The 23,935-nt window shown below is 36.9% G+C and overlaps 2 protein-coding genes across 2 annotated transcripts in view; both read left to right on the top strand.

Moving 5' to 3' along the window:
- Window positions 1–1,537: 1,537 nt before the first annotated feature.
- On the top strand, window positions 1,538–12,180 carry kera.L (keratocan L homeolog). The gene is made up of 3 exons (XM_018252380.2): window positions 1,538–1,644; window positions 3,019–3,908; window positions 11,083–12,180. Exons 2-3 carry the CDS (start codon window positions 3,026–3,028, stop codon window positions 11,250–11,252), a joined length of 1,053 nt encoding a protein of 350 aa, XP_018107869.1. The 5' UTR covers window positions 1,538–1,644; window positions 3,019–3,025; the 3' UTR covers window positions 11,253–12,180.
- Window positions 12,181–15,159: 2,979 nt separating this feature from the next.
- epyc.L (epiphycan L homeolog) overlaps window positions 15,160–23,935 on the top strand; it is a 34,889-nt gene continuing 26,113 nt past the window's right edge. The window contains exons 1-2 of the mRNA XM_018252379.2: window positions 15,160–15,292; window positions 16,824–16,992. Coding sequence (XP_018107868.1) covers window positions 16,834–16,992 — 159 coding nt within the window. The 5' untranslated portion in view covers window positions 15,160–15,292; window positions 16,824–16,833. The remainder of the gene's footprint in view (window positions 15,293–16,823; window positions 16,993–23,935) is intronic.

Below are 23,935 nucleotides of genomic sequence, written 5' to 3'. Positions count from 1 at the left end.
TTTTAGCTGAAGGGGTTTTAGGAGACCTAGTCCCATCAGTAACTGATTGGTAGCTGGGTTAGTAGGTCTTTCTGGTCAGAGGGGGAACATAGCAGATGCCATTTTACCTTAGCAGGACATGCAAACCCTCTATTATCAGCAGTGAAGATACAGTTATCATGGGTACGGGATGCAATGGGGCTGTGCAGCAGGGCTAGATTCTCTGCACTAAAGGCAGAAGGTTAGCCTGAAGCTAGTGGTAATCTGGGGTTAAAGGGAGAGTTTCATTAAGTGCAAGAGGGTTGGCCTTGAGGTTTTGACAGGCTTGTTATTTTTGCCCACAAGAGCAGCCTTCAGCAGCTAGTTGGGAAGCCAGTTCTGACAAAGTTTTGATATTGATAAACTAGCTTTTAATAAAGGCTGCAGCCTTTTTCAGCCCAATATGGTGTCTGTTTGAATGTGTTAGTAATAGAAATGCACTAAATCCAGGGTTTGGTTTGGGATCCGAGCATTTTTCGTATCCCAAACCGGGATTCAACTGAATTTAAGAGTCTTGCCAAACGTAATATGAACCCTACAAAATGTGAAAACTTGTAACTTACACACGCATCACCAATTTATGCCTGCACATTGGTAATTTCCCCCAGCAGCAAGGGTTTGGGATTCAGCTGGATCCAGTGCAAAGAATTCGCAATTTGGCGAAATCCAAAAGCAACAGGTATGGTGCATCCCTAGTTGGTAAAAGGTTGATGGTAATTGGTGGTTTTGTAATGAAAAGGGGTCATAACATTGATGCTGCCCATGTCATGTGATACTCCTGCAACTGCTCATATGTGGTGGGTTTTGGAAACAAACACCACACTTTATCCTTTTTAGGCCAAAATGTGTCCCTGTGTCCAGAGACAGGTAGATGGCATTAAAGTCATTTAAAGTCCCTCATACATGGGGTAGATGCTGGTTGAATTGGTGTGTTCTCCTCCAGCAAAGAAATGCTTTGTGTGACAGGGACCTAACAATTTTACTGAACACTTTTCAGTAGTTTTTGTTTTCTATTATAAAACTGTGCAGGCTAGTAGAAATTATTATTGTATCTGTAAGATATTTCAGTTATATTTTCATGCTTTATCCTGGTCCAAGATGTCACAAATGACAAACATAATTGTTTGTTTTACAGATGCCTCAAAAAAAGTCTGACTTGTTTATGTGTGTAGGTGTGATACAACTACAACTGAAATGGAAGCCACAAATATGCATTACCTTTCTATCTAAAAAAGGATTTCCATGCATGATCTTTTTTTGTTTTTAATCTTTCATCTCTTTGTCCCATGTAATATTATCACAAGAGGTGATTTTTTTAATCAGTGTGACTTTTTAAATTTTTTTTTAAAAGTGTCTTTCACACAATGCTTATTTTTTACAGTGGCATTTTCTGAAATTTGAATGCAGGCTGCCCTGGAGCAAACTTATAAGAACACCAGAAAAATGCTTCTCTTTTGATGGCTTAGGTACTGAGGTGTCTTAAGTTGTTTTATGGGTTAAAAGTTGAAGTCACTGGTGCATATATATCAGAGAGGCAGCTTTCATTGTGTTAGGCATTCTGCTTCAGTCAAACTCTAGTCTGACCAGTGACCAACACAAAAGAGCAGAAGATCCAGTAAACCAGAGGTAAGATTTAATCTAAAGCATCAATTCAATAGAAACAAAGGCTGGTGGTTATTATTATTAAACACAGTAACACTAGAATAGGCTGTTGGGTTTCTGAGAGAACACATTTGCTGTAATAGGCAGTTAAACCTCAAAGGGATAGGATCAAAACAATCTGCTGGCAGCCAAGAGTTTCCACTTTAAGGTGAATTCATACAGGCATCAGATACTAGATTGTAAGAAAGCAGTTCTGCATCCTACAGTTACAAGGTAAAAACATTCTTTGGTTTGACTGCTTAATTTTTACTACTTTTGGTACTGTGGCTTTCTCTATCATAGATATGTTTTGTATATTTGCTGTGTATTTATTGTTTCAGAATGTGCTTTTTTTGGCTACAGTCCAAATGTTGGGATACAATGTATGTTATTCCTCATTATACAGTGTAGTGTAAAGCTTATACTTAGTACCGTTTTAGCGTGCCAATTAAATATAATTACTTTTCAAGTAATCGTCGAACTGTAGAACTTATTGTTGGCTGCAATGCAAAAAAATTAAATATAATCTCCTGTTTTCAGTTAAGTTTGCTAGTTGTATGTTTTTGTTTACAAACCACATACCCATGAAACACACATATATACACAAGACACACATACACAGTTAATACAAAAATAATGGCACTGTGAAAATTTAGTACATTTTCTAGCATGAATACCAATCTATTTTATTAACAGTTTACTGCAAGTGTATCTTATTCAGGGCAATGCTTTAAGAAAATAAGTATTATACATATAATTATTATATATTTATAAGTATTTTTTACTAACTCTCAGGTTTCAGATGAGGGAATACATTAAATGGTTAAAAATATTATTTTACTAAAAACACTGCAATAGCTGGAGGGAAAGGATTACTCAAACAAAATTCTCTTAGCTTGTGGACCATGCTCAGGGAACAGCTGTTTAAATGTTCTTTGATCCCTTATGTTTGAGTACACAATATTAATAGGAAATGTTATCCAGATGACTATCCCCCCCCACATATACACACACCTCCTTTAGAGAATTAGAAGCCATAATGCATGAATACATTTGACAACTGTTACCTGATTTGAACAAAGACATCTCTATTTTCTGTACTCCCTTTGGATATATGTAACAACCCACACATAGAGCTCAGTGAAGAAAGAATTCAGCCCAGTCCACCTCTTTCTCTTCTTTCAGTTTCCTTAATGACATCACTTAGATTCTAGTAAAAATGTGGTGGTGCTGCAAACTTTGCAAATTTTGTTTACTGTTTATGTGAGCTATATATATTTAATGACTTTATATTTGATTGAAAGAATATTATATATAATGACTTTATGTTTGATTGAAAGAATATTATCTTTCTTTAAGGTCCCCAATGGATGCACAGTATAGCAGACCTCTGTTTCTCCTAGTGATCATTTTTTCCTTTACTCACTCTGTGACGCAAGCCTATGATTACACGGACCTTGGAGCCTACCCCTTACTTTCCATTCAGTGTCCCAAAGAATGTGTTTGTCCAATTAGTTTTCCACATGCTATATATTGTGACAACAAAGGCCTAAAAGAAGTACCACACATCCCAGCAAGAACTTGGTATTTATATTTGCATAACAACTTGATCGAATCCCTGAAAGAAGAATCCTTTGCAAATGCTACTGAACTAAAGTGGATTAACTTAAGTAGGAACAAGTTAAGCAACAAAAACATCAGTAAAAATTTGCTGAAAAGTTTAAAAAGCCTGCTCTATTTATATTTAGATGACAATGAACTAGAAGAAGTACCAGCACCACTGCCAGAAAGTATAGAACAAATTCGATTGGCAAGGAATAAAATCTCAAAGGTTCCAGAAGGTGTCTTCAGTAAATTAGGGAACTTGACTTTATTAGACTTACATCACAATAAGCTCACAGATAGTTCCTTTCAAGCAGATGTCTTTAATGGCCTAAAGAGTCTTATGCAACTCAACTTGGCTAAGAACACCCTCAAGAAAATGCCACCAGGTCTTCCTCTTAACACAGTTCAACTGTATTTAGATAATAATAATATTGAAGAAATTCCAAAGAACTACTTTAATGGAATACCAAGAATAACTTTTATTCAGTTAAACTACAACAAGTTATCAGATACAGGTGTACCAGCCAATGTATTTAACATGTCATCTATATTAGATTTGCAATTGTCTTACAATGAGTTGACATCTGTGCCCATTGTCAATGGCCATTTGGAGCGTCTTCACCTCGATCACAACAAGATAAAAAGTAAGTTTTTCTATTAAGTGAAGACATATAATTTGAATTGTGTCTACTGTATTTCATACATACCAAGAAGGTTATTGTAGTGGTATATGGTGCTTTGAGGACTAACTTTTTGTATGTTCTTGAAAGTTATATTCTTGAGTTGGTCATCAATTTTCATTATTACTCCTCTTTCTAACATTCAAATAGGGGTCACTGACCCTGACAGCCAAAAAATATCCATGTGAAAAACAATGAGATATTTTCTGCATTGAACTTATTCTGGGCCATGAACCATTCGCATATCTTATATTTTGTTTCACAATTCATAGTCAGTTAACCTGGTATCATTCTACATTTAACATGATTACAGCAATATTTGTGTTTGTATTTTTATATAATGGTGAAAACACAGTCAGGGGTATAGTTATTATAAGTTCGACTGTGATAATATATACTAGGAGTTTCAACACATAGTTATGATGAGATCCCTGCTCCAAAGAGCTTACAGTCTGTTAATCTATAGTTAGTGTTCATTGCTTTAAAGAGTTTGTACATGAAGGATTCTTGAGACTACCACATGTATGTGGTAGCATCTTTTTGGCCAGAATACTGGGACTCTATCTACAGCTCCATAACAGGTGACATTTCTTTTTCAATGAATCCTCACCCACCATTGTACAGATGTGGTACCCTGTTCCTGCAGTGTTTGAGAAGTGATTGTTTCTTTCTAGCTCATGCTAATGAAAGCCCTTAATTCTTAAGTTTCAAGAGGGTTCCAACAGTGGATGGAAGGAAACCTGATGCTGTTGTTTACATATTAGGGCTCATTTCAAAGCACATGTGCAGTGTGCAAAGTGCCATTTTAGCATAGTTTGCCATATTTTTACCCTCAATGTACGTTAGAATAATTTTAAATACAGGGTGGTGCTGTGCTCAATGTTAAAGCCTAAACAAACAGACTAGTGAGGAGCCAAAATGCTCTGTTTCAAGGAGTGGTTTTAGATGCAAGTACCTTTAGTAAATGATTGCAGCAGAAGCTAAGTCGCTGCTACTGTCTATGTCCCTTTGAAGGCATTGAACTAGATAGTTTGGGAAGTGGCAGGGAAATGTTTAGAGTAGAACAGAAAAAGGTGTAGCTAAAGAATAGACAGACTGTACAAAAGAAGCGTTCCTCACAAAATTATTGTTATCCTTTCTGTAGAACAACTTTTGTCACTGCCAAGTGAAGAAGAAGATAAACTCTACACAGTGATATCAGCAATGGTTGTTACTATAAGGGAAACAGATCATATGGATGCTGGGACTTGATGAGAGAGGGAGACTGGTGAAAAAATATTTCCTGCCACTCCTGCATGTGTCTCACACTCCCTTGCCCCACTGTTGGTGCACAGGCAGGTGTGAGGGAAGAGTCCACAGTGCAGGGTTTAGGGCTGATGACTGTCAAGTTAAGCCTCTGCATGTCAATGAGAGTTTCAGTATATACACACAAATAACATCAAGGCACCTGCTAATTATATAAGATGTTGACGTAGGTGTTCCTTAGCAAAGCAACATCAGCAAGAGTTTAAATGTCTATGATATTACAACCAACAAATGTTTAGGGACAGATCAAAACATAGTTAAAAACATTAAAAAAATTCAAGACTTCTCTATAACTTACCCTTTTCCACTCCACATGTCTCCGAATTAGTGATGGGCGAATTTGTCCCATTTCGCTTTGCCACGAATTTCGCTAATTTCCAGCGAAATTCGCAAAACTGGTGAAAAATTCAAATTTGACGATGGCAAATGCAGAAATTCGTCGCAAATTCGCGCCTGCCGAATAAATTTGCCCATCACTACTCCTAATAGGAAAAGACCTGCTCTATTTATATTTATTTATTGTACACTTTACTGTACAATATTTTCTTGCAAATATTACATTATAATCAAATTGAGAAGGCTAGATATATTACTATTTAGGTATTAAGAAATACATGAAAATTGGTTATTTACTGATGCCAGGGCAGGGTGCAAAGAACAGGTGCAAACTGACATGTTTATTGTACTTAGCACACTGCCTTGCCACAAGTGTCTCAGACAGCAGGTCCTTGCACTCCAGAATACAGTCACAAGTGTCTCTTAAATGAGGAGAAAGTAGAGAGATGTTGCACCCTTTAGTCACTGTAAATGACCCCGAAAATGTTTAATGCTTTTAGTAATGATCATATGAAACCAATAACAGCAGGCAGGAAGTATAATTGGATGATAGTCTTGTGTCATAGTTGGATTAGAAATATGATTTGATTATCATTATATATGATTATATATTTGTAAATATATATATATACAGTATATCAATTCTCAATGGACTAGCTCTGGTCAATAGACCAGAAACACTGAAACATGGACTCACTGTATTGTCTACATATTATAATGCCATTTCTGTCTTGTGCATCATGGCCATTAGGAACTAATGCTATAGAATATAGTCACATGACAATAACATGCACCTGCAATGTCAACATGACCATGTTAATTATTACAGGAGATTGCAAGATGCAAACAGTAAATGTCTAAAACCAGGGTGCTCACATTCAGCTCTTGTCTTACAATGTAAGTGACTGATTAGAAGACAAGCCTCTAAGTGTTCATTGCCAATATTCTAACATCACTCATCTGTGGGTGCTTGGGAGCTTCATCATGAGCTGTTGATCACATGCCTGCTTATTTGGCTTGTAGGATCATAGCACTGAAGTGAGGTCTGTTTGCAAGTTAGGATGCTACAGTCTTAGATAGCAGGGGTAACTCACTTGACAACGTCCAACTTTGAGGAAAGCTCCCTAAATGACCATAGACCAGTGATCCCCAACCAGTAGCTCGTGAGCAACATGTTGCTCTCCAACCCCTTGGATGTTGCTCCCAGTGGCCTCAAAGCAGGAGCTTATTTTTGAATTCTTGGCTTAGAGGTACGTTTTGGTTGCATAAAAAACAGATGTACTGCCAAACAGAGCATCAATGTAGGTTGACAATCCACATAGGGGCTACTAAATGTCCAATCACAGCCCTTATTTGGCACCCCAAGAACATTTTTCATGCTAGTGTTGCTCCCCAACTCCTTTTACCTCTGAATGTTGCTCACGGGTTCAAAAGGTTGGGGATCCCTGCCATAGACTATATTTATTCTTGAATCATATAACATTTGGGCATACAAAGTGGAATCCCCAGTCGTTGCTTTAAACAATCAAGTGTATCATACTTCAGTTCCATAACAGTTCCATAATCAGTCACTGCCTGGAGGCTGGGAAAGAGAATCAGAACGTACAGGATATTTGTGTTCTTGTTTTTAATTTAAGAATCTGCAATCAGAAGTTCTTTTTAACTTTTTCTGCATTACCTTCTGCATAGGTTTTTTCCCAGCAATGGAATGCATTTACATCACTGTGTAATCTTGTGCCTTGTATAATGGGCAACTGTTCTTTTACAAGTTATATGCTAAAGCTTAGAAATGCCGAACAAGTTAAATTTTAAAAAAAATTGTGCTTTTAACACCATTTCTGCAGGCAATTTTTTACAAGGATACATTTTTACAAAAGGATTTATATCCTTGGACAAGTCTATAACAAGTCCATCTGCATCCCTCGGGGAAGAAGATAGAAATATTAGATAACTAGACCTAGCTTTTGACAGATACTAGAAATGTAAAATATGGAAGGGTTGCTTATGTTCACTTTGTAAGCAATATATTATGTCTGAAGCAAACTGGAGGTAAACTCTGTTTCTGTCAAAAAAAATCCTCTTTACAGCTAGTAGAGTTATTTTTTTTGAGCAGCTGCCAACCATCTTTTGCTTCATAATTATAAGGCACTGCAGTTATACGATATAGATGGGTGGGCCTGCATTTTCAATGTACTACTCCAATTTGCAGAAAACTTCCATAGACTCCATTCTAATCAAATAGTTAAACATTTTAAACCGGATTTCCTGTACTTGATCATAACTAAGACAAACTTAATCCATAGTGGAGGCAAAACCAGTGACGTAACAATAGAGGAAGCAGACCCTGCAGTCAAGGGGGACGCGGGGGACAGGGGGGTCGGACCATGGTCTCTTACCTACTTGTGCACACTGCAGGGAGGGGGGACAGGGGTGGGAGGCGCAGAGGGGGCTGGGTAGGTACATGTGGGACCCCTCTGAAGATTTTATTGTGGATGGAGCCGGCATGCCATTGTTACATTACGTATTCTGAATTGCGTCAGCACAGGACATTGGCCTTTCCAGAGTTTACCAGTTTGATATGCATCTCCCCCCCAAAGAAAAAAACTTCAGTAGTTATAATAAAATGAGTTACTTAGATTAAATGCAATGTATCAGGGTTCAATACAAACACATTTAAAAACTACAAATCTGTTGGGACAGAAGCTGCATTTAATGAATATAAACAATGTAATAAATGTTGTAAATCAGCAATCCGGAAGGCAAAGAAAATAAATGAAGAGTTAATTGAGGTGGAGATGAGAACTAACCCTAAAAAGTTTTTTAAATATATTAATAGTAAAAAGGTTGAGAGTGTTGCTCCATTAAATAATGGTACCAGTATGGTTGTAACAGATACAGAAAAGGCAAATGTGCTAAATCAGTTCTTTTCTTCAGTGTATACAATAGAGGAGTCTGAGTTCCCAGGCTCACTTTATAGCTGCACTAATGGCTCAGCTCAATCTAGTCAGTGGCTGACTCAGGATATGATTCATAAAGCTTTAATAAAAATTAATGTAAACAAGGCTCCAGGGCCTGATGGCATACACCCCCGGGTTCTAAGAGAGCTTAGTCCAGTTTTAGACCAGCCCCTATTTCTGATTTTCTCAGATTCACTTTCATCTGGTATAGTGCCTATGGATTGGAGAAAAGCTGATGTTATTCCAATATTTAAAAAAGGATCATGATCTCTGAGTCCTTGTAGTTGGTAAACTTGGCTGTAGCAAGCAATGCCAGTCAGCAGCATCAAGGGCAAATAAGGTCTTGAGCTGTATTAAAAGGGGCATAGAGTCACGGGAGGAGGGGGTCATTCTTCCACTGTATAGAGCACTTGTAAGGCCCCATCTAGAATATTTTTAGATGGGGTCAGTGACCCCCACTTGAAAGCTGGAAAGAGTCAGAAGAAAAAGAAGGCAAATAATCAAAAACTATAAAAAATTAAGGCCAGTTGAAGAGTTGCTTAGAATTAGCCATTCAATAACGTATTAAAAGTTAAATTAAAGGTGATCCTCCCTTTTAACATTCTTACATTCAGTCTACATTACTGTTAAACAACACTGCTCGTGTGCTGTACCTTAGCTAACAGGGTCAGCTTGTACTCAAATGCACCTGATTCACTAAATGTTACCAATATTTTGCTTTGAATGAATTTACATGAAAGAAGGTTGGTTGCCTGAATATCATGTGTTTATTAACTTGTGGTGCTTGGATGTCATTAGGCAAAATATGTTACCTTTGAAAAATTCTAATATGACACAAAAAAAATCCAACATCCAACATTAATTGCGGTACGCGTGCACACTCTAGGAAAACCTGCAAATCATCTCTGTGTGAGCGGAAAAAGGAGACATTTTTACATTTCAAATGTATAATTCCAGATGTACACTACATATATGTAAAGCTATTGGTAATAACTTTGCCAAAAATAATCCTTTAATGGCTGTGAAAATTCACCATGGAAAAATTGTTGTGCGACAGAATTGTTGCACGCATGAAAATTGTCGCTTTTCAAAATTTTTCGGACGGCCATTGACTTTAATACCTTTGTTCTTAAGAGTCGTGTGAATAACTATTGTCGTTTGTGTCAAAATAATTTTGACGCTTATTGACTTCGAAGCATTTTGCGATTTTCTGGAGTTTTGAAAAATTTTCAGAGAAGCGAAACAGGACAGATTCGCCCATCACTAATAATAACATCACTAATAATAAGGAATTGAAAAAAAATGTAACTGCGCACTATGTGCATGACCCAGGCATCCATCACTACTTGCTACTGCTAACCTAACTAACTTGTCATGTTGGAATTATATTGGCCACATCTTTATTGAAGTTACACACAATACCAATAAGCATGAAAGATTAACACACTATACAGCTTTATACAACTTCAGAAACAAAACAGCATTGAACATTGTAAACTACAACATTATCATAACATCTGAGCCCCCTGTCAGTCTGCCAGTCTATAACCTAAAACATTACCCTCTAGCTGCAACAAGCCCAGTTCAGAGGATATGCCCCCATTCTGGACTCTGCCAGCCACTAGCTACAGAGTATGTATTTTAAACGGGACCCAACCTTCACCTTACAGAATTTCTTACCTGGGCTCAATCCACAATGATGGTCACCCACCTGAGAGGTTAAACCATCCCACCAAGATATGCCTCTCCTAACTGCACTAATTCACCCAGACTGACATGGATTCCTCTACCAGCTGTGACAATTACCATTAATGAAAAAACTGTGGTTGCAAATTTGCCTAATCCTCCCCTAACAACTATTGTGCCCCAGCACTCAATACCACATGTGTGACAACTAGATAAAACAACAAATTAAAACAACAAAACCACCCCAAGCTATGGAGGGCAGGTGGGGAACCTTTCTGTCTGCTGCCTAATCCAAATGGTGGTCCCTGACCTGCTTCTAACATGGCCACCTAGTCCAACCACCAGACTTGACTCTGTCAATTTAACCTATGGGCTTCAGCATGGGATTGAGCCTGGGTCACCCCACCCCTCCAAGTTTGTTGCTGTCTGTGGCTCTCAGTTGTCTTTGACCTGCCCTGGCACCAATTTACGTATGCAAATTCTGATTAAGTTCGGGAATCGGCCAAATCCAAAAATAGGGTATTCGGTGCATCCCTAGTATGCATATACATATAAAAATACTATCTGCAGTAACTTGACTTCTCAGAAATGGAAAAAAGGATTTCTTTTATGGAGGAAAACAACATGTTTACTAGAAATTGTGCAGAAAAAAATAAACTCAACCTTTGATAAATGTTTCCAGTTGTTTGTTTAAATCAGACTCAAAATCAAATGGAAATGGGTGTGCTGCCTACTATTTTATTATAGAAAAACATAAACACACAATAATATTCATGGCCTGCTTTCACAGCCTGTCCCGCATAATGTGTTCATTTTGTGATTTTTTGTAATAACTACAGTATTGTGCTTTGCAGATATAAGTGGAAATATTTTGTGTCCTGAAGCTGTGAAAGAAGAATTTGACCCACACTTTCCTCAGGGACCCCGTCTTCGTTACCTGCGCCTGGATGGGAATGATATTCAGCCACCTATCCCACTAGATCTAATTATGTGTTTTAGGCTTCTTCAAACCGTTGTCATTTAGAAGTCTCCGGTGACGCAAGTTTTGCTGGAATGAAACTTGCAAACACTTACTAGATTATCATTATGACTTTTATCTTTTAACAAGGGAATTTAAGCTGTTGTTTTTATAGTTACGTATGTGGTTTTATAGTTACATCTGAAGTTGAAGTGGAAGGCAGGGTGCAAAGTGCAAATTTGGGCACAATCAGACTTTTTTCCACCTTGTACCCTGCCTCCCACTTTAACTTCAGATGTAACTATAAAACCACATTATATTGTCTGCATTGGGCAGTGCTGTATTTATGAGGGGTAAGAGGGGGGGCGGGCATGTCATTCAGACACACAAGTTATGGAATGGCAGCAGATGAAGGCCGCATTGGTGCTTTGTACTTACTGCCTTCACTATAGCAATGGGTAAAGACAGGCCAGGCCTGCACCCACCAATGCTGTGCTCTGCACCATGTGCTGGATTTATTTATCTCACATGAATGACAGAGGGCAGCCAGACCGTGGCCAAGAGTGCTCCCCTTACTGCCCTTGCACTTCTGGTCAGGGTCTTCATAATCCATGGTGCAACATGTTACTTTTTACCATGTATTGCTGAATACCCAGCATCTTTTGTATGTGTGTCCTTATAAAGACCAATGCAATTTCTTTTTGTATCCACAGATTTGCATTGCATCATTTTTAAATCTAGAAGTAAATCCATATGGGAAACATTTGCATTGTATAGATATTTGTATTTTAAAAGTGTACATGAAAGCATGCACAACCTGCAGGGACTATGTGTTATGAGCCGGGGAAACAAGGTTATAGCACATTACATTAATTAAATTAACCACTGACTAATGCTCATGTAACCATTTAATATCTGTTTTATATAGTATCGTATGTACAGATGTCAATTTTTGAACTGAAAATAAATAAATAAAATGTGGTTTAAACATAATGACTGTGTATGAAGTGCATGCATAAGGAATATTTTTTTCATATTTAGTGCAAACAATGGAAGAAATCGGTGAGAGTGTCATTGTGCTAAATCCCTGTATTACTATACTTAAAGGAGACATAAAGGATAAGTGAAAAACCCTAATATTCTAGGCAATAATGAATAATATATTGTGCTGGTTTTACACTGGACTAAAAATCAATATTATATTCAAAAATGGCCCCTTTATTGGAGCTCCCTATAGATTTGCTATGGTACCTGACTGTGTTTCAAATGAGGGGTAGGAATGTCCTAATAGTCCATGCTAGAAGTCACACAAGCAAAGACAGGCTTCAGGCTTATTTACTATCATTTACTTACTCATTTACAGGCTCCAGGGCTCATTTACTATCACTACATGCCCTGAACTGAGCCAATCAACCAGTTATGCATTGCGCACAAAATTGTGAGCCTAGTCCAATGTTTGTGCATATGATGGAAGCAACAGCATGCAGTATGATCACACACAAGGGACTCTCTTGCCTGTTACACCTCTAGTCATTCAGTACTGTAACAGTTAAATCACACACAGTTGAAGGGAATGTAATAGGCAATAGCACCAACTTCCAGCCCTTACATTCAGGTGCAAATTGTAGATAACGGTATGCTATTCGCTGACGGGCACACATTTTTGTGCTGTGTGGAACTGATGCTAATATAATGGACTTCTGGCGAAGAATGTTGCACTGTAGGTATAAAATTGCTCTGGTTTTGCACCCTGCTCTTCTGCCTCTTTAACTTTGGAAAGAGACCTATAAAACTGATCACATCTAGCTTTTTTATGAACAAAACAGACTGTGTCTCCAGGATATGGAATTATTTTCTTTACTGTAAGGTTAATGAGAGACAGCACTCTGTTGGGAAATTTCTGCCGGTGTGACTTTATCTATCACATAATAAACAAGGGTGCCCAAAGCCTCAAATTTAAGTATAGGACTGTATTAGAAAATGACAAATATGAGAGGGAAAGAACCACAGGACACATACTTCTAAAACAGAGAAGAAAATGTTTAGAATCATCTAACATCTATTTTAATGTGAACCGTGTTGTAATTGTGTATAAGAAATCAGGTTAAACAGTTAATCAAATCATGAATTTTGGAATGGGGCCTAATAATAAGAAAAACCTTGTTGCTCTACAGCATTGGGACCAAGACCTTGAATTTGATCACCAAAATCATAGGCCAAGCCACCTGAGCAATGAAATGGCACCATTCCTTTGTATCACAAAACTACTCAGCACTGCTTTGTATAATAAATAAATAGATAAATATAGTGAATAAAATACACCCTCTTTTAAAATATAAGGATATTATAAGTTAAAGAGGAGTTTCATGACCATATAAAAACACGAGGCCGAAGGCCGAGTGTTTTTATACAGGTCATGGACCTCCGAGGTAACTTCTAATATCCTCATATTTTACAACTGGGGGTACTTTATTTATTATAATACACAAATTTCAGTGAGTCATGTGACAGAAATGACATCAGAACTCACAGTTTATAACTGATGACATCAGAACTCACAGTTTATAACTGATGACATCAGAACTCACCGTTTATAAGGATATAATTGACAAGATATTCATAGCTTTTGTGTATTATTAATAAAGAAACATTGGGGTTTTGCTGAGCTTGTTTGTGTAAGCATGGAGCTGATCTGAACTGCATGTGCAGCTTCTCTGTAAGTGAGGACAGACACACCAACTTCTGTGTGAACAGTAACTTGGTTGCTTTATAGAACTCAGCATAACATGTGGGCAACAGGAACTTTTTATAGAGAGCATACACAGGAAGAGGAAGAAGAAAAACACACAGGGTTACAGGTCAAACATGACATCTCATTGCTAAGGAACAATAGACCCTCCCTGCATTAAGTAACATGCACTGGAACAATCTCTGTCTGTTGTTTTCCAACAGTTTGTGCATTCCATTAGCAAATCTGATTTCCCAGGCAATACAGGGTCCAGGCCTGTCTACCTACAGTATCTCACAATGACATTCTATATTAATGGAGAATTACGTAACATCACATTGATTGGCTGCAAATAACAACAACAAAACAACAAGCCTTGAAAATTTCACTTAATATGTTCTCTCTTGGAAACTAAAAACAAACAAATAACTATGGAAAAATGAAAAACAAAAAAAATACTTTGCTTCATGATTATTATTATGATTTTGTGTGTGTATGTGTGTGTTTCCCCCCATCACATTTAAAGAGAAACCAGCTCTAGCAATAAGCTTTAACATGAAAGGGTCTGACAAAATGTCCATTCATCAGTCTTATTTTGCACAGAAAAATAAACATTTTAGTGGTCCATAATTAAAAGGTCTCAATGTGAACCAACAAAATAATCCATCAATCACCTAGCAGACTGTTTACACAAATGCTGGTTGCCAAAATTGAGGATTACTGGTTTTGGTAATCCACAAATGGAGCTTTATAAATGTTGCATTAATCTCCTAGATAGATACTGCAGAAGCATGACATAGAAATTGAAACCATAAAAGCCAAGAACAGACCTAAGGGATTGATGTACATTATGTATAATCTCTGTAAAGTACTTCATAAATGGTTGCAAATAAAAGATAAATAAAATAAAAACCTCTGGAATTAAAATCTCCCTTTAGTATGAATTGTTTTCCTTTACTGCTTACTGCTTTTCTATGTATATTGTTTTCACTGCTGCCAGCTAATAAATAAATCAATAGAAAAACAAACTGTAGTTAAATATCCAATTACTGTTGGTTGTTCAAAGGCATAATAACCATCAATTTCCTCTGTGCTTGTCTACAGAAAGAATGCACAGAATGGTTTCTGACTACATTAAAATAGATCTAAAAACATCTACAAAAGTGATGTTTGCAAACCTCTAATACATATGATACTTGGCATTCAGATTAGCAGTTCCATACTTGAAACCAAAAGGCATCCAGTAGAGAGCTGGTGTTTAGAAAGAAAAGTACCACCCTCCCCCAGAGTGAGATTTGCCATGCTATTGGTCAAGGATCCATAACACATGCACTGCAGTTAATCTAACCTGAAACCATTTGAGAAGATAGAAGCCAAGGTAAGATTCATTCTTCAATTCCCTTAATATATTTTTTATATAATACTGGCTATGATTTTGTTTTTCAGACATTCTGTAAACATATCAAAAAATCTTCCAAAAATTTAATAATATTCTATTTAACTATAATGTTAACTAAACATTTTCATTAGACACTTTATTGAAATCAAGCTGGAAATTGTCTTTTAAATTAAAATAAAGTTAAATCAGAAATACAATCAGATTCCAATGACTGCATAAGGATATGGATATTTACTTAATAGTGTCAATGTAATTTGACATTTTATGCACTTTATACAATTTTTTTATTCTGTTAATTTGTTTTAAAGAATTTTAAGATTTACTGTAAGTATTGATTAGTAAATGCAATTGCCCAAACACAAAACAATAATAAGTAATGTTTTTTGTTTTGTTTTTTTTTAAAGAAATTTGTTTCTTTAATATGTTAGTATTCTGTTGTAGGATGTTTTTCTCACATTATGAATTTCACAAACTTTAATAGAGAAACCCTTTTTTGCTTAATGTGATTTAATATATGAAATTCAATTCAAGAACAGCTTGTTTTACTGATTGAATACCTTACTGAGACTGAAAGGTCTTGGTTGTGTGGATTTCACAAAATATCTGTAGGAAAGCCAAAATAAATGAAGGCTTTGTGCTGTTCTCTATTCCCAGAGGAATTTCATATCCTTGTGCCTGAAACCCTTCTCCATAAAGACACTCTTTCAACCAACTGACATTTAGTTTGTGTGTCAGTACATTTGGGAACGTGAATTCATAATATTGCTGCACTGAAGTTGGTATGAGCTGCACATGAATAGGACAAGTGTGTAATATCATCCAAACACCAGATTCTAATAGGGAACTGCTATTCTAACAGGTTTCACCTTTCACTTCCTCATTTCCTTAAAAGGTTCAGAAGTAAAACTCATAAGGCAACAATGCCTACTTTGTATTTCTATCATCAGTAACATATATTGAGATAGAACTGCAAGTTTTTGGAAAGGTATATTTTTATATTTGTGCATAATGAAGGTAATAGGTACTATGATGTTCTTTATATAATGGAGACATATAAATTAATGTATTGAAATGGAACTGGCTCTTTTGCAGGAATAATAACAAATTGTACCATTAAAGGTTTTTAATCATACTGTTGACATTTTCCCAAGTGCATTTAATGGTTTGCATCTCAAGTGTGTTTTTGTACACAGCAATTATGGTCAAAGGCTTGTTAACATTGGTATGCAGGAAGTCTAAAGGAGCAATATGCCCACTCGGATATCATTGCTTCAGTCAATGAGAAGTATAATAGTATACACTCTGGCACTATTCCAAAGTCAGTGAGCAATCTGACGTTAATGCTGGCTACTGCTGATGTATGTTGTGGCATCCCAGGTTTCTTACAAAGTAATCAAGTGGAAACTAATAGCCACACAAGAGTGAAGGGGATTCTTGTTTTTTACAACATTAGTAACATTAGTAATAAGAATACGCTTATATCTGGTATATTGTGTTGCTTCCTTCCCAGGATTTGAAGAATGAAGGCTTTTGTAAATCTATTTCTGGGACTTTCTATACTTCAAACAGCCTTAGCTGCTCCTACACCTGAGACCATAAACTATGACACGGATACGTATGAGGATGTACTGGATAGCCTTTATGACTATGACGAAAATCCTATTGTTGACCAAGGAAAGGTAATTAATTTTTAACTAATAACAACAGTTGGTTGGGCTTCCTACCCTGCACAAACAACTCTCTGGTGAGTTTATGAATGTGTTGTTGGGACCTTGATTTTTTTAATTTCTCACCTTTGAGGGAGTTTAAAAAGAAGAAGAAGAGAATTCTACAATGCTAATGAAAAATATGTAACTCTCCAAACTTAAAAATAGTTGAAGCTGAAGAATTTTTCTTCAGACTACTTAATTCATCTTGTATGTAAGATGTATTGTAAGATATACTTTTTGTATTCATACATCTAGCCATGACTAGCCTCAATATAAATACACTATCTTTTTTAACAAAGTACAACCCTTGTTAGGTAAGATATACAAGAATACTGGAAGCTCGATGCTGTCCAAAATTTTCCATTGCCACTGGCTAAATGTTTGCTATTTCACATATATGGAGGTATTATTGATATAAAACCATCTTTTGAAGGGCCATATGGCCCACAGACCAGTTGAACAGTCCAACTCTGTGTTTTTATATAAAACCATGGTTAAATAAATATAACCCCCAACAAGTGCAAAACATTTTAAAGGCTCAGCCATTCATGATAATAATAACACACGTTGTTTAATGGAAAACATTCTGTTGCATCAAATGTGGACTTATGAAAAATACTGCATTGTTATATATTTTGATTTTGTATGTAAATGTACAGAAGAGAGTATAAATATAGTTCTTTCTGCCTGCATGGGCTTTCACAGCTATGGAATTTTACATTATGTATACACAGCAGATATATGATCCCCAGACATTTGTTTTGCACATCTGGTTAAGTTTCTGTACTCTCCTAGTCTACATTTACAATTACAAATCAGCACATTTGTGTTCTTGGTATATTACTAAAGAGCTGCATAAGCAGAAAATGAAGTTATCCCTCAACAACAACAACAGTTCAGAGCCAAGATTGCATAACAGTATCTAGTACACAGAATAACATTGTCAACTGTGGTAAAAGAAAGAAAGAATGCAAGCTATAGGCAAAGATATCTTTACATATAGATAAACAATGAGAGAAAGAAAGATGGACAGATTGAAAGATATGTCTGTGCCTCTCTAAAAAAATGTCTTAGCTAGTGTGGATTTGTGGTTTCTTGCATTTAAGATGCAAGGAAGAAGTTATACAGCACTATTCAATACATTGTTACTACAATGATGGAAGTTTCTGTTATAACATGGAGTTGTAGCATGCACCAACTCTATTGCCAATGACTGTTCCCAGTTTCACCCTCAGTCATTGGAACTGAAATACTGTAGATGCCATTCCATTCCAAGTGTCTGTAATAGGAACTATGCTTTTTATGCTTTAAAGAAATGCTACAACAGGGTAGCTACAGAGTAAGATAAACTGTACATTCTCTAGTGGCACTGCCTAATGTCTATATATGTTCTTGAATTAGTATTTTATTATATTTAGTATTATTCATAATTAGCAAACTCTAAAGTCATAGGAGGGAATGTAATATTGGTCGATAATGCAAAAATCGTTCACAATTCATTCGCAATGCGAATAAATGTTCGCAAAGTGAACAATTTGGCCTTTGTGAGCAATGACAGTAGGATAGTGATAGCAAATGTTATAATTTGTGATAGTGTGCAGTGTATGTAATAAAACGTATTAATGAAAAACTTGTTACATTGCTCCAAAAGTTCGCAATGTGCAATTTAGATTCGCAACGCAATAAAAGCCTTATGAAGAATATTATTACATTGCAACATGCAAATTTTTATTCGCAAATGTGTTCTCTTTGCAAATTTTATTACATTTCCCACATAATGTCACTGTATGTATAGAATATTTTTGTTTAGTAGATATGAATGTACAAATTAGTTTGCCCTTTTTGCAATGTAATTTGTAATTTCCAATTGTGAAAAGTAAGAGAACTGTCTTCCTGACCACTAGGGGTGCAGTATGTGTTGCAGTCTAACGAGGGACCAGGACAACTATTGCTAGGGAAAATACAGATGGAATGTGTTATTTTTGGATGCAACTGGGATTCAAAGGAAAGATATAATGTCTATCTATTGAAAAATCGGGAGTCCATACAGCTATTCAGCATGGCCAAAGGGACCAGCCCCAGTTCCAAGGCAGTCAAATCCAAATAAGTTTATATCAAAAAAGATATATATCCCAAGGCCTTTTAGAGTAAAAATAAGAATAATTTATTGGATTTCACATTTAAAAAGTATTCAGTACATACCACCCCACATATCCCACCTTACGCGTTTCGCACCTTACGGCGCTTAGTCATAGGTGTGTCTGTCAGTAAGGAATCGAGTACAGAATTTAAACCCGGGTGATCCCACCCCTTTTCGTTTAAAACCAATCCAGGGTCACAAGCAATTAACCATGCTTTCCTTCTATATATTAACCCATAATACCTATACAGGGTGTATGTACCATTTCCCTTATATTATACAGAATAGTGTAAAGTTGTACATTATATTCAAAATATCCGTTAACAACACAATCCTTAAGGTTAGTTATTGCACAACATTATATTTAAACAGTATATAATCATTAGCCCTCAAACCAATTAGTTGATCTCTAACTTTGCACAAACCACATTATTGCCGAATTTGTATATATTGTCTACACTGTCCGCATTCCATTCCATTAGTAGTATTATATAGTGAGTATAATTCTTTCTCATATTTGTATTCAAGTGTAACATGTCACGTCAAATTCATAATTAAGCCCTAATGGCAAACGTGTTCCCGAATGAAAAATCCAATAAACTTCTCTCCTCTCCAAAAGTTTCTGATGGTCCCCCCCTCTTATTCCTAATCTCACCCTCTCTATTCCCTGGATAGAAAATAGGTTTATTTTCCCTCCATTACATGTAGCAAAATGTTTGGTGATGTTACTTTTTTCTACCGTTTTGGGGTTCCTAATTTGACTCATGTGTTCCCTCGCTCTTTCCTTCAGTTTTCTGCCTGTACAACCCACATATTGTTTACAGCACTTCAAACAAGTGATCAAATAGATCACAAATGTAGTGTTGCAGTTAATATAGCCCTTAATCACAAATTCCTTCCCTGTAACTGTAGACTTAAATTTTTTAGACACTTTCATATGTTCACAGGTGATACACCTACGGCTACCACATTTGTAGCTACCCTCGGGCATAAGTGGTCCCATATCTTGTTTTTTAGATTCCATCTTGAAAAAGCTGGGTGAGAGCATGTCCTTTAAGGTGGGAGCCCGTTTGGGGACGATATTGATTCCCGGGCTCAGCACCTCAAAAAAGTGCTCATCCCCATAGAGAATAGGCAAAAATCTCTTTACAATTTTTGATATCTCAAAAAATTGTTTGCTATACCCAGTTGTAAGTGTCACTTTCTTTGACCAAACTTGGCTTCTCTTCTTAATTCCAGTTCCTCTGAGCAAATCCCCCCTATCACTACCTCTTGCTCTCTGAAATGCCTTTTGTACAATTTTCTGCTTATACCCTCTCTCTAAAAACCTCCTCTGCATATCACGTGCCTGCCTCCCAAATTCTCCATCTGATGAACAGTTCCTTCGAAGTCTTAGGAACTGACCAACAGGTAAGCCTTCAATCAATCTCCTTTGGTGGCATGGACGAAGCATGCAGTAGGGTATTCCCGCTACATGGTTTACGGAATATACTTGTAACTATAGCCTCACCCTCTGTTCGTAATGTCACATCCAAAAATTCTATTTTATTCAAACTGAACTCACTGGTAAATCTTAAATTCAACTCATTCCTATTAATATCCCTCACAAAGCCGTCAAATTCCTCCTGGGAGCCCTGCCATATACATAGAAGATCGTCAATATACCGCAGGTACAGCCTTAGGTGTCTGTTCTGTTCCGAAGTGATGTGCACCTCCTCCCACCACCCCATATACAAATTTGCATATGAGGGGGCGAATTTTGCACCCATAGCTGTGCCCCGCTTTTGTAGATAGAAACAGGCATCAAACACAAAGTAATTATGTTCCAGAAGGAATTTGACGGCACTTAAGAGAAATTGTATCATTTTTTCTGAATAATCACTGTATTTTATTAAATGATACTGGATTGCATTTAAGCCCTCAGTATGAGGTATTGAGGAATATAGGGAGACCACATCAAGCGTACCCCATGCACAGTCCTCTGCCCATCCAGCTTCATTTAATCGTTGTAATACATGTGTGGTGTCCCTGGTATAACTACCCAAACGCCCCACCAAGGGCTGTAAATGTGCATCAATCCATTCGGAGAGATGTTCATTTAAAGAAACAATTCCTGAAATAATTGGTCTTCCCAAGGGAGGTCTCTCTTTCTTATGGACTTTAGGCAGGTGATAAAAGGTGGGGATAGTTATTGATCGCGGAATTAAGAAATCTCGCAATATTACATCTATCACACCTTCCCCCACCCCTCTTTCAATTTTTTTGAATATAATGTACAACTTTACACTATTCTGTATAATATAAGGGAAATGGTACATACACCCTGTATAGGTATTATGGGTTAATATATAGAAGGAAAGCATGGTTAATTGCTTGTGACCCTGGATTGGTTTTAAACGAAAAGGGGTGGGATCACCCGGGTTTAAATTCTGTACTCGATTCCTTACTGACAGACACACCTATGACTAAGCGCCGGAAGGTGCGAAACGCGTAAGGTGGGATATGTGGGGTGGTATGTACTGAATACTTTTTAAATGTGAAATTCAATAAATTATTCTTATTTTTACTCTAAAAGGCCTTGGGATATATATATCTTTTTTGATATAAACTTATTAAGATATAATGTCTCACTAGCAATGGATCCACAGCATGTGAATATTTGAAAAAACTGCAGTCTTATGGTTTTTGACCTAGTGTACCCCCTCCCAGACATACGCAGGCACATCTTGACTAATAGGTTTATGCATCTTTTGGTAGCTGCTGTGCTTCTGATTTGCTGTCTCCTTTTTAGCCCCAGACATCAACAGAAGTATCCTAAGTAAATGAGGTGCTTAGGAGTAGAAAAAGACAGATACCAGAAGATATTTACTAAAAATGTAAACTGCGAAAATGTACCTATACATATTTGCCAGTGCTTTCTTTGCCAGTGCTTTCCCACAGTTTTGTGTTTAAACATACAATTCTTTAGAATTTTCTGTGTAAAAAATAAGACAGACCATTTTACTTGATCTTAATTCCTCCCTGATAGCAAACAAGCCATTCTTTTTATGTAGCAGTAAGGCATCATGCTCTTTATATGGAAAGACTCTCTAATGTATCTGCTAGTAAACTAATTTATTGAAAAGAAATCCACAAGTTTACAGCTCTCACTATAATACAGACTTTATACAACTTAAGGTGAAACCTCCTATCTTCTGATCTGCATGGATGCCCTCACCTCCACTAGAAAGATCTACCAGTGAATAAAAAAATTAGAGCATTTATTGTACAGTCAACTTCTAAATTCACGGTCGCCATAAGACATTTTGGGGCCCTACACAAGTACAGCATGCAGCACCATTTTTGGCCAAGGCTCTTGCTTTGGTTTTGCTAGGACAAAAGGTTTGAACTTGTTGGGTATATTTTTTTTCCACCACAGCTACTATCAATGTAGATACAAGATACAAACCCACCAATTATTTAACTGAAACACAGGGATCTAACTATAGAGGAAACAGATCCTGAAGATGCTGAGGGCCCAGGAACTATAAGGGGTGCCATGGGACTGATAAGCAGCTGCAATTTATGTTTGTGGAAAATGTGTTTTTGCCAAAGTTTAGTGGCCCAATGATCTTGCTGTGGGGCCCAAAACTAGTTATTCCACTGCATGGGAGTTCATAAAAGAGAAGCTCATATAATTCATTAAATATATCCCAATATACAGTGGAGTTTGGAGTTTAAACCCTACCCACCTACCTGCTCTTGTCACAATGATCTTCCTGTCATTGACTGATACCTGTTACATACTTTTTTTATTTAAGTAAATAATAGTAACAATAATGAATGTGCTAATTAGTCAGTTTATTGGGGATCACTGTAATTTACTTTAAGTTTCTCATTCATTGGTGGTCAGTAGAGTTTCCACGCCTATCCTTCTTAAGTCTTTGCTTTATACACAAGTTTAATAGGCTGCTATGTAAGTTCCTAGGCAGGTCATGGCAGTTTTTGTTACATTAATTATATACATTTTAGTGTAACTTTATACATAACTTACACAATTTGAGTCACTTTCGCAACACAGTTAGACCTACTTCCAGTCCTCTTCCAGACCAAATTCCCCAGGCCCGGGAAAAAACAGTAACCCATCTCTCCACTGATGGCTGCCCTGTCTATATTTATACATAATCAGATACAGTGTTAAGCATCTTTCGCAACTTGGTCAACCTTTCCTCATAACAGACACCTCCCATACCTTTTATCAGCTTGGTTAATTTTCTTTGGGGTTTTTCTGTCACAAATATACCACTTAAGCACCTGTGACCAAAAGCCTGATTTACATTGCCCAACTCGGTGTGTAAGGCATTTTATGCACCTTGCACTCCGCATGGAGAAATTTGCAGATAGCTGCAGATCTCTGTGCTCCATTTTGGAGTGCAGATATCTGTGTACTGCACAGTGTATCTGTTATGGCCTGTGTTAGGCTGTGCTAGAATCAAAAGGGGCAGGCGTAGGGAGGCCTGTAGGCATCATCTCCTCTAACTACCTACCTTGTGTGTCATTCTAACAAGCAACCATTGATATCACACTGTATGAAAAGCTTTGTGAAGTCCAAGTAAATCACGTCTATTACAACTCCACTCTCTAGGCCTAATGGAATTACATCAGCTTTTCTTCAATCCACTGGTACAATACCAGATGAAAGAGACTATATAACATCAGAAAAAGTGACCTGGCTAAAGCTTAACTCACACTTTAGTGGTATCGCTGCGGAGCGCCGTTCAAAGCAACAACGGA

Source organism: Xenopus laevis, chromosome 3L, assembly GCF_017654675.1.
Source record: "Xenopus laevis strain J_2021 chromosome 3L, Xenopus_laevis_v10.1, whole genome shotgun sequence".
NCBI classification, from domain to species: Eukaryota; Metazoa; Chordata; class Amphibia; order Anura; family Pipidae; genus Xenopus; species Xenopus laevis.
The sequence above is the reverse complement of the archived record's forward strand: the minus strand, read 5'-3'. Positions and strand labels throughout refer to the sequence as shown.

Coding starts and splice junctions, on each gene's coding strand:
- kera.L (XM_018252380.2), top strand. CDS start 3,026: ATGGATGCACAGTATAGCAGACCTCTGTTTCTCCTAGTGATCATTTTT. Junction 3,909..11,082: donor CGATCACAACAAGATAAAAA/GTAAGTTTTTCT, acceptor TGTGCTTTGCAG/ATATAAGTGGAAATATTTTG.